This window comes from Plutella xylostella, chromosome 21 (genome assembly GCF_932276165.1).
Source record: "Plutella xylostella chromosome 21, ilPluXylo3.1, whole genome shotgun sequence".
Lineage (NCBI taxonomy): Eukaryota > Metazoa > Arthropoda > Insecta > Lepidoptera > Plutellidae > Plutella > Plutella xylostella.
In genome coordinates, this window is record NC_064001.1 from 10,140,932 (window position 1) to 10,152,408 (window position 11,477).

The following is an 11,477-nucleotide window of genomic DNA, read 5'->3' on the forward strand; positions in this document are numbered from 1 at the left end:
ATTAATATAAATGAGGAATAAAAATGGTCCTAGAATAGATCCTTGAGGGACGCCTATCTTTACATGAGCCCCCTGTGATTTAGTATTATTAATATCGACCCTTTGTTGCCTCTTGTCTAAATATGAAGCTATCAAATCTAAAGCCTTTCCTCCTATTCCATAGTATCTCAGTTTCGAAATTAAAGTCTGATGGTTTACACAATCAAACGCCTTCGACAGATCACAGAAGACTCCAATAGCATCGTGATGGTCTTCCCAGGCGTCAAATATGTGCTTAATTAACGCAGTACCGGCATCGGTTGTTGATTTGCCTTTTGTAAAACCATACTGCTGGCTATGAAACAATCGAGCATCATTGAAATGCAAAAGCATCTGATTGAGTATGATCCTCTCAAATATTTTACTCAAAACTGGAAGAACCGAGACAGGCCTGAAATTTGCAGGGTCCTCCATATCCCCACTCTTGAACAGAGGTATAATTTTACTCAATTTCATAAGATCTGGGAACACACCTTCAGCGATACATTTATTAAAAATGTTAGCCAAAATTGGGGCGATTTTATTAATAATAGAAAGAACAAATTTAACTGACATTCCCCACAAGTCTTCAGTTTTCTTCATATTTAAGGACTTAAATGTTTTTATAATAGTTAATGTATTTATATATCTGAATTTAAATTCCTTATCGGTTGAAGGTGCGTTCTCCTTCATCAGGGTTTCAGCTAATGTAGCTGAAGAATCTAGGTTGCAAGTAGTCTCTAAAGGAATGTTCGTAAAAAACTCTTCAAAGACTCTCGCCACCTCGTCATTTGATGTTATTATGTCATTGCCTACCTTTAAAGATAAATTAGTCTTGCGTGTTCGATTCTTCCCCGTTTCGTTATTAATAATATTCCAAATGGCCTTAGATTTGTTAGCCGAGTCTTTAATCTTGTTATTAATAAAAATTGTCTTCGCACAGTGACAGACACATTTGTACATTTTGCTATATTTCTTCACATAAGATTGAAAGTCAGGGCGGAGTATGAATGTTTTCATCTCATACAGATCAAATAATGTCGCCCTGCTTTTGCGAATACCATCTGTAGCCCAGTCACAAAATTTAATTTTATTGTCTATCAAAACTTCCTTCGTTTCAAAATTACTCTCAAACTCATCAGCTATTATCTTAAATAAGTTAGTATACATCTCATTAGAATTGCAATCTACTTTAACCTTCGGAAGTTTTTCGTCTAGTTTCTTCAAGTAATTGTCAATTTTCTTTGTAGTAATCGGTCTGCATCTCACCTTAGTTTTATTTGTCTTGTCAGTGTTTACTAAGGTAATGGTCTGCCCACTGTGGTCTGACCTCAGACAATTTATCACACTACTGTCTTTAAACTCACAGTTACAGAATATGTTATCTAGACAAGTGGCCGACGTGGATGTAATCCTAGTTGGTTCCAGAAAGACATTAAAAAGATTAAATGATTTAAAAAGAAACAGTAATTTCGACCTATTAGGAGAGTCACCTAATAGGTCAACATTAAAGTCACCACACACTATTACTTCCTTTTTACTATTGGAAGCTAACCTTAGAACATCCTCCATGACAGTCTCAAAGGTAATGAAATCACCAGTAGGTGGCCTGTAGGTACATACTATTATATACTTGTTTAGCTCTGCACATGAAATTTCTATATGGTGTTTAACAGAAAGAGCTACTATGTCCTTTCGTTAGCTTTAGTGGATGAGATGTTCATCTAACAATGCAATCATCAGTAAGTGTCTATTATCTAGTCTAAAATCAAGGTGAATACCAACTACGACCTTCGATACCCTGTAATTTGAAATTTGGGTTAACAAAATAAGTTAATTGAATTAACCTTTATAACTTTTATATCATGATTCGTAAATCCTTTTGGTATAGTTAGCAAAATAAGGAAAAAAAAATTATTTGATGTTGCAAAAATACACTTATGTACCATATAATAGAGGTATGGACCTACACAACACAATATAATTATAAACAATTAAAAACACACAAAACTATATAGGCATGAATATAGTATCGTTAGGCTAGGCAGCCGCTTAGAAAGGTAATTTTTCTGTGAGTTAGATACATATACATTGATGTAGGGAGATGACCTAAGAGTCCTTACTACTAATCAGGGAGAGTCACATTACACGACTCTCCATTACAAAACATTGCATAAACTTAAGTCTCGCTCAATGATAATTTCGCTATTTACAATATTGCCCGTTTCTCATTTCATTAAGATTTTCTAACTAAACTGAAGTCGTGCTCATTGATATACTTTCGCCAATCACAACCATAATTGTTGCATGTCATAAAATATCAGTTCACTAGGTAGTTCATCTTATTTTTAAATAATAATAAAATTCGGCAGAAACTTTAATAAAATAATCAAGACATATGTTTCCTTAAAAAGACTTCAACGCGCGCAATTAAAAAGAAAGTTCTTTCAGTTTTGGGATGATAGGTAATTACTTATATTGGAACTATACTATTTCAGGTAATTATTTTTTCAGGTTTCAATCAACCTATTGAACGTTATGAGTATTAAGACTTTAGAAACATTTTGTGCTAAAAGAAACTGTTTGCAATTAATTATTCTAACCGTACACACATCAATCAATCGGAATAGTAACTTGGCACTTAGAATATCTATTTTGTTATTTGAAATTAACCTTATCATGGTGGTAAGAAAAAAGTGTTTGAATTAACAATTGCGTATGGAATAAAGGTTACAGGAAAATGTAACCTTAATGGCAATTGAAATTAACAATACTGTTTTGCCAAGTTTCTTGATAATTTTCTTTGTTACTCCTCCGAGGAATAGCGAGCTGTCATTTTCCCATTTGAGAAAATCTACCAAATCATGAATTAATTTATTACAGACAGACAGACCTTTTCTAGGTTGGAACCTTTTCTAAGAATCTAAAAAAATATAAGTACATAATTAGATCAGTTTAAAAAAACAACCTTCTCAATGAAAATCTTTTTGATTGCTTTAAAGCGATAATCTTAATTAAAAGCTTATACTTCGAATAAAACATATTTTTGCAACAAATTAATCAAAACTCATTTACGACTCAAAACTCCCTGACATTTGACCCTAGAGACGGAAAAATTCAAAAAGAGAATATGAGTCGCCCTCCAATTACCGTGAGCATCTTCCTCGAGAGAAGCCCCGGCTCCTTACACAACGTGGACCTTTCTCCGCCCCACCGCGTCCCACCAGGTATATAGCTGCTGATGCCACCAACCTCCTTACACTCGTCTCCCATACGACCCGGAGTGACCTACAACCATACATCATGAAAGCCTTTGTAGCGGTAAGTCGTGCAGTGTGTGGCCAGTGCGTGGAATTAGAAAAAAAAGTGAAGTGTCAAACAGTGTTCGTTTTCCAAAAGTGCCGATTCGAGATGTCATTTGATTTTTGGCGGGATTTTGCGGAAAATTAATGGAATTTAAGTTCGTTAGTGGATAGGTACTTGCGGATGTCCGACGTCGGTGCGTGTGATGGAGCGACGCGACGGACTGACAAGGGCTATTATTTTAATTAAGTTATCCTTTGTAAAGATTAATTCGTATGTCTCGATGAAATTTTGTAAATTCGGAAAGTTTTGCCGCGGTTAATTAACTTGCTTACAGAGATGAAAAAACTTTAACAAATTAATTGCGATTGAATAAATTATCAATAAATAAATGCAGCGAAGACTTCCTTAAATAAACCGCCAATTATTCAATGTCTAAGAAGTTTTACGCAAATTCTTAGATAAGTAAAAATGTGAAAGTTAATTTAACTTAATTGATAAAAAAAATATTTTAAAATTATGATAATACCTACAATGCCAATGAAATAAATCTCAGTTCCAAAACAATTACTAATGCAATACAAAATCGAAATTCTTAAGCGAAGTGAGGTAACCAATAAAACTAACATTTATACGACTGTCGATAATTACGTTTTCGCAACAACATGAAGAATATACAAGTGATCTCCATCTTCCCTTCTCTCAGAGTGTTGCAACGTCTGGTTAGCGGAGGCCGGCGGGTCAGAGGGCACCCGCATCTATGTCCCGATGGCCAGAGACAAGATAGACTCATCAACATAACTAATAAATAACCTCTTTGGTCAAAAGATGCGAGATGCTGACGCGGTTACTTTATTTCTGAACGCCGTTACTTTATTTCTCAACAACACTACGGTTATACTACAAAGAACATGACGTTATAGATTATAACTTATAATCCTCACGTGGCTAACGGAATTCGTTAATTAAGTTATCAGTGTGTTGAAGTAAAGTTTGCGGAGCTTTTATTTTAATAATTATAGCTTCGCATAACAATATAATCACAATAAATTTTGAGACTTGCTAAAATATGGGATCGAGGTAATATCTAAATTCTAATATATTTATTAGGTATTTGGAAAGTTCAAAATAAAAAAGTAAATAAAAAGTTCAAACACTGTTGCTTATCGAAAGTTGAACGGCAGACCTTTTTTCAAGTACAAAAAGACCTGTGAACTTAATTACTTATATTCACGTAGGTATTTGATGAGAAAGTGCCATCACATAAATAAATACTTAATATTTCCGTAATATCTGTCATTAACTCTACGTATTTTCAATAGCCATATTGTTGTTCGGTTTAATTGCTACTTCACTCAGTAGAAAAGCTTTCTTAGTAACCGTTAAAAAGGCTATGAAGTGCAGTTATGGGCAAAACACACCTACGCACAGAAACTCTTAAACACTTTATGTTTTATTATCTGTGTGGTCCAGAGCTACCTTGGTAATAAAAAAAATAGGCATAGGTTAAATAAAAAAATATTAGTAAGTAATAAAGTTAGCTATATTGGATTGCTAAAGTTAAAAGTAAAGAAAAGCATTGAATTTAGATTTTTCCTCTCGTGATCGCAATTAAACCCTGCAATAACGAAAACATAGTCGGTAAAAAATGACTGCCTGTTAGGGATTCTAGACGTGAGTTAAAAGTTTCGTCAGAACAGTAGCCGCAGGTCACAATAGTATATCACGTTAAATTTTCCAGTCGGCCGAAGCAATTGTTGCCTCAGAGCAATAAAACATTAACGAGCCGTTTATATCTTCACATTTGCTCGCTAACTGTGAATACATTCATATTAACTGTCGAATAAAATGGTCTATAATATTCAAATTTGACCCCATTACCTTACTGTAGCCAAATAAAGATCGCCGACTTTGGTTGATGATTAGCATATTGATGTAATTGTCATGTACAGATGATGATTATGAAGTTTCTAGGAACATAATAATGTACTCGTATTTAACACTGGGTATCAAACGTGTGCAGTAATGCACCTCTATGACAAAATATACCTGTCCGAAAATGACAATATATCTTGAAAATGGCAGTCAAAGGTGACTAGCGGCCCTCACCTATAACTTCTGAACCAGCAACCTTTAAAGCTCGTCAAAGTTCTAAGTTCAAAAGCTCCCGCGGTCGTGACTTCCGCGGTTCGTTACAGGGTTTATTATTACATCAAAACGGCTTTATTCAATTATTTAGGTACTCGAAAGTTTTTGTAGGGCAAGTAATTGGTTTTTTCTCTAAAGGTTGTATGGTAGTGTAGTCGTTACATAGAATATTCAGATAAGCATAATGTATTTCCCATATCGGGAAATCCATGCTGACCTGACCAGATTTTCAAAACAATTGTCCGTGCGCAACTCGTCGTGTTTAATTATATTATACACTATGACGCTTTCGTTAACATATCATATATCAGGCAATAGGCATTCCATAAAGCGCTAATGGCAATGGTAATCGAGCCTAGTGCTCGCTGTCATTAGAGCTGAACCGCGCATGCGCCTTGCGTCACTATACCCGCGTCGACTAGTGTAGTGTGTCACATACTATGCGGATCGTAGATCACTCGTAGATGGATCGAGTAGACTGATTGTAGGGCGGTGTCACTGAAGTATAAAGTCAAAGAATAACGTTTACTGTAATTTTCAATCATTCGTATAATAGTAGTAAGATCTTACATTTACCTACAAACAGTAAAAAAGTGTTTAGAGACGCCGATGCATCATTTAATAAATTGTAAATCATTTTAATTTAATTTCCGGAATCATAATAAGTTATGTGACAATAGTCAATTAAAAGCACAAATTATTATAATCATTCCGCGAAAGCGAAGCGCCATTATTTAACCTCCATGAATATTTATACTGACGTAAACATAAAAATTTGCAAACGCAACATTTAGCATTCTCCACTAAACATATTTCGCAACACGACAATTTCGGCTAAACCTAACCATGAACTGCAAAGAGCAGGTACAACCGCAGAATGCCAACATGCTCCGCGTCTGTGCCTAATTGCTCAACCCAATAATTACAGCGCAAATCAGGTCAAAGATCGTACCTCAACGTCCACGGCTCTGCCTCTCACTGCGGCCGCCGTGATGCAACACAGATTATACCCATCTTCCTACTAACCTCTGACCTCTCACTTTCACTAGCGCTACTATTGTGTCTACTCTGCGAACTCCCTGCTCTTTGATTTCCTTTAATTGCACCATGTATGTAGTCGGGTGTTGAGTTTCCTTGTTCTGGCGCCATTAAATTCGATAGTTATTTTCGACAAGTGAATGGGTGATAGGAGAAAGTACATAGAGAGGTCTTACGATTTGATGATACACTATGTAAATTTTGAATGTAAATATTCATATCCTATTCGTCTGTTTGCTTGTTTATTAACATGTCTTTCGTGATTATCTGATCAAATATTTTCCTAACCGCAAGGTTACCCAAACAGTTTAACATCAGTACAAATATTAAGCTAATTCAAACATCAGCATCAAGTTAATCGTAAAAATATAGCTACTGAATAGAAAAAAATATCCCATTAGTCAGCTGATGAGATCACGGTGGGTTAGATAATCTGTACTTACGCATTGTTCGTCAATGTGAACGACTTAACAAACAATATGGATCTCAATCGCTTTAGAAAGTCAAGGAAACAACGTGCGGTCCATACAAATATTGAAATCTATTCTTCCTTATATAGCGGAGTCACGAGATGCCTCTCAATCGGCAAAAACAATTCCGGACCAAATTAACATCTCAACTTTCTCCTCTCGACAAACTCGGAATCGCGATTATTTGGAAAACGAACGTTTGCTCTCACCGTACTCTTCCATGACTTCCATCTTGTTTTCAATTAAGGTAACATTATTCTAATTTGCTGCGTCATGTCTGTTGCAGTGCATAGCCCTTGCGTTGGCGTCAGTGAGCGCGGAGGCTCCCGGCGGGTACAACTACAACCGTCCGTCCGGCGGCGGCGGCGGCGGCGGCTACAGCTCCGGCGGCAGCGGGCTCAGCGGCGGCGGCGCCTACAGGGCCGTCAGCTCCGGCTACCAGACCTCCGAGGGACAGAACGTCGACCCCCAGCTGCTCGAGCAAGTCAGGCAGATCCTGCTGAAGGAGGAGTCCCAGTCGTCGTCCGGTAGCTTCGGAGGCAGCAGCAGCTTTGGCGGCGGCTACCCCGCGGCCGCACCTTCGTCATCCTACGGCGCACCCTCATCTTCCTACGGAGCCCCGTCCAGCAGCTACGGCGCGCCCGCCGCGTCGTCCCGCGTGGTCGGCATCGACCTGGAGGCGGTCCGCCAGGCGCTGCAGGTGGCGCAGTTCGAGCAGTCCTCCGGCGGCTCGTCCGGCGGGTACCCCTCGGGCCCCTCCTCCTCGTACGGAGCCCCCGCGCGCGCCCCCTCCGGCAGCTACGGCGCCCCCTTCTAAGCCGACCAAAACCCCGCCCAAGCTAGACGATCTTACCCGCTTGGATTATGATTCGGGACCGCCCCACCCCATCTGAGGCGTCCCGAATATGTTTAATTGTTAATTGCCGGTGGTTACCTACAATGTAGGTGGCGCCGGCTGTTCAAGTCTACGCGAAGCCTCCAGAGACCAACGCATGCGACTGTGCACGCACCAGGTTAGAGATGCGCGATGGCGGCCAGTCGACGGCGTGCGCCGACCCGGTCGTGCGACTAGTCCAGCGACTGGTCGTGCGACCCGGTCGGACGCACAGTAAGCTCGAAGTGGCGCGCCATCGGGCCAGCTCTAATTCTTTGTATAAAGTCTACCATAAGGTTAGAATAATGTACTTTAAGTTTTTAATGTTTTTTTTACAAAAAATAAATACATTTTGTCACCGTAAGCTAGATTTTTATTGTTTCCAAATAGCAAGCTCTTTATTAAATTCAATCAACCTTCATTAGCGATCCTAATCGATGGGGCAAATGGAAAATCCATAAGATAGAAACATAGCAAAGGTCAAATTAAATTTGTTTGCTACATCTGCTAGGTATTGAGCAATACATAGATGAACATAGATTAGTGCGAGTATTTCACGCATTGCATCATTTTAATTTGGTACGTACAAAAATAACTTACATTCCATAAAGTTGGCAATCTATTTTAATTTACATAAAGTTTCGCATCTTATCGAACTTGAATTTTTTGTGTAGTATTGAACCATTACTTCTTCAAGATTTCATAATATATTTTTTGAGTTTTCGAGATAAACAATTCACGTTACGTAATTTTATATACTTACCGTGCATCTAAGCATAATATTAGTGAGCCTGCACTATGTTTCACATATTAAGTACTTCACTAACTTCATTCATCCTGTGCAATCATCAACTCTATTTTTCTTATACACACAAACTGAATATAGTACAAAAGTATAAAAAGCCGTAGAACAGAACTTATTCACAATGACGAGCTTACCCCTTTCGGCTAACTAAGTATTCCACTTTTGCAACATCCTGTATATTACACACCATATTATACATAATGTTTCTTCACTTCTCCAACTACCTCATAATCTGGCGATTATCCCGTCAATCACGGCATGATAGCGTCGGCTCCCACGACGCAGTAACGTCGTCGTCGTGGTAATCACAACGACACGATCATCGCGTGGACACAATGGATGAGACATTACGTGGATTACGTTATAGTGTACCGTAATACGGTGTTACGTCACACACGCATCATATACGTTGTTGAGTGAGGCAATTAGTAATTAGAGTGGTAATTTTTAGAGCCATTTTTTATTCGAGCGATTATTATGTATTACGGCTTATAATACTTTCAAGCGACTAAGCTATGTCGCAGGTCAGGTATGTAGGTACAAGGTGGGCCAAAAGTAATCACCCTATTGGAAGTGGCTCTCGTGTACTAGACAAATGCAGAATACAAGTTCAGAAGCCATAGAGTGATATACTCCCCAAGGCCTTTTTTTTCGTTTTATCTGTAATTTATCTGTTTTTTTTTTTAGACGACCGAATGGCGTAGTGGTTAGTGACCCTGACTACTGAGCCGATGGTCCCGGGTTCGATTCCCGGCCGGGGCAGATATTTGTTTAAACACAGATATTTGTTCTCGGGTCTTGGATGTGCCCGTAAAATGGGACTAACATACACTCTGGCGAAAAGTGGGTGCAGCAATGCACCTCTGCCTACCCCGCAAGGGAGTACATTAGTACAAGGCGTGAGTGCGTGTGTGTGCTGTAATTTTTCCTTGCAATACCGCCCGATTTAACCGTTTCAGACAGTTTTTGAGGGGTTTTTTGAAGTCCCGTGTTTATGTGAATAAGCCCGTGTCTCTATTCGACACAAGTGCGAGAATCTCTCGCCCGAAGTTCTCGCTGAAGTGAGAGCCAAACAACATCGGATGACTTCTTTCGGTCCATCTTGTGCCTACAGGTTGAGGCAAAATTTGCTGGTATGTATATTGTATATGTTATACCTAGTTTACAGTGTGGTCGACTAGATAACGAGAGCTTATTTGGTAACATCGAGAACTGGGCCAGCAGAGCACTCTTATTCACGAGATACTCCCAGCTGACACGCGCAGCCCACTTGCGTGAATTACAGATATAATATTCAGAATTATACGATTCCACTTTTGCGACATCCATTATGTATCCATAGAATAGTAGAGGTATGAAAATATAACTGACGTTAAAAAACCACTCATTCGTTTCGAAGGTATGTTCAATGTTCATCCGTTTGCTCTCTAACAGACTCACAGTAGTCACAGTTAAGCTGACGACGAGAAAATACAGGTAAGTACATTAAGGTAAGCGTACGATTCTGTCCACCTATCAGTATCGTACGTATCGGACCAAACGGATTTTCATAAATGTATGGATAAACGGCGTCGGCAATGCCGATGAAGTGGACGCACAAGTGTGACTTTCTTAGGCCGGGGTCTCCTATTTACGCCGTAGGTCTCGTCCAGCGTCACGCCGTAGGCCGCGTCACGATGCTCACTATGGAAATGTACTGATACGGTCTCCCTCACACGCCGACGTTGGCGCGTAGACATAGTGAGCATCGTGACGCGGCCTACGGCGTGACGCTGGACGCAACCTACGACGAGAAATAGGAGACCCCGGCCATACAAAGAATACGGAATGCGATGCGTCCGTTGCGAACGATGCCGACAAATGCTGAAGGCTTACCTTTACCCTATTGTACCTAACTATTTTGCCAGGCCACCGTAAGTACCCATTCAAACGACTAAACACATCACTCTAATGACTAAACAAATAGTTTGTCCAGCATTCGACATGTTCATTCGCCTTTCACTGTTGTCTAGCTACCTACGCCCTGTACTTATTTATTTGTTTTGCTTTTAGTTATTCATAGTATCTTAGAGTAAGTAAGTACTTACCTATGTTCTGGTTAAGTTGCCTTCTCATGTGTACTAAATGAAGATCTTAAATTATGATATTTATATGAAGTTATATTCCTAAACTCACCCCAAATGTCCGCTTTGCATAGTTAAACTTTCTCATAGAGGTAGGTATGCCGCACCGCTAGTTTAGTTCATAAGTCCGCGTATTACCAATGTCCGCACAGTAATCTGATCACAAATTAATATCATTCGTACACATTTACGCGCCGCACCTTATATTATTTTATTTTTCCGCAATCTTTACAATTATTTGCAACATCTTTCCGATGCCGCCAAAAACCGATCTTCTTTTGTTATTTTCTATACCGCTCCGCGACGACGACGAGACGTGGCAAAGGTTTGTAGCGCAAACAGCCTATTCCCCATAGCTGAATAAATACTTTTTACAATAATAAAAAAAAACCAGCGTGAGAAATAATTAAAATTTTAGCCAATTTACAGTATTTGTGTTACAGTACAAAAATACCGGTAAGTACGATAATTGGTCTATGTTGGTGCGGTGAAAACGTACATGAAACCAATATGGCACGGTGACTGAAAATCCTTGGTACAGCATTTGTGTTTTTCACCAACACTGTGAACTGTTTGCGGTATTTGGATGGTAGTTGTCTGGAAGGCTTCTTTCGTGCACCCCAACAGGTATTCGTGCTCCAACATGATTATGAGCACTTGTTAGCTCATTGGATGCTGTCTGCGTATACGTAGTAATA

The 11,477-nt window shown here is 39.2% G+C and overlaps 1 protein-coding gene across 1 annotated transcript; it reads left to right on the forward strand.

Moving 5' to 3' along the window:
- The first annotated feature begins 3,210 nt into the window (after window positions 1-3,210).
- LOC105384744 (keratin, type I cytoskeletal 10) lies at window positions 3,211-8,215 on the forward strand. Its single transcript, XM_038116021.2, has 2 exons — window positions 3,211-3,339; window positions 7,264-8,215. Exons 1-2 carry the CDS (start codon window positions 3,322-3,324, stop codon window positions 7,792-7,794), a joined length of 549 nt encoding a protein of 182 aa, XP_037971949.2. The 5' UTR covers window positions 3,211-3,321; the 3' UTR covers window positions 7,795-8,215.
- The last annotated feature ends 3,262 nt before the right edge of the window (window positions 8,216-11,477 follow it).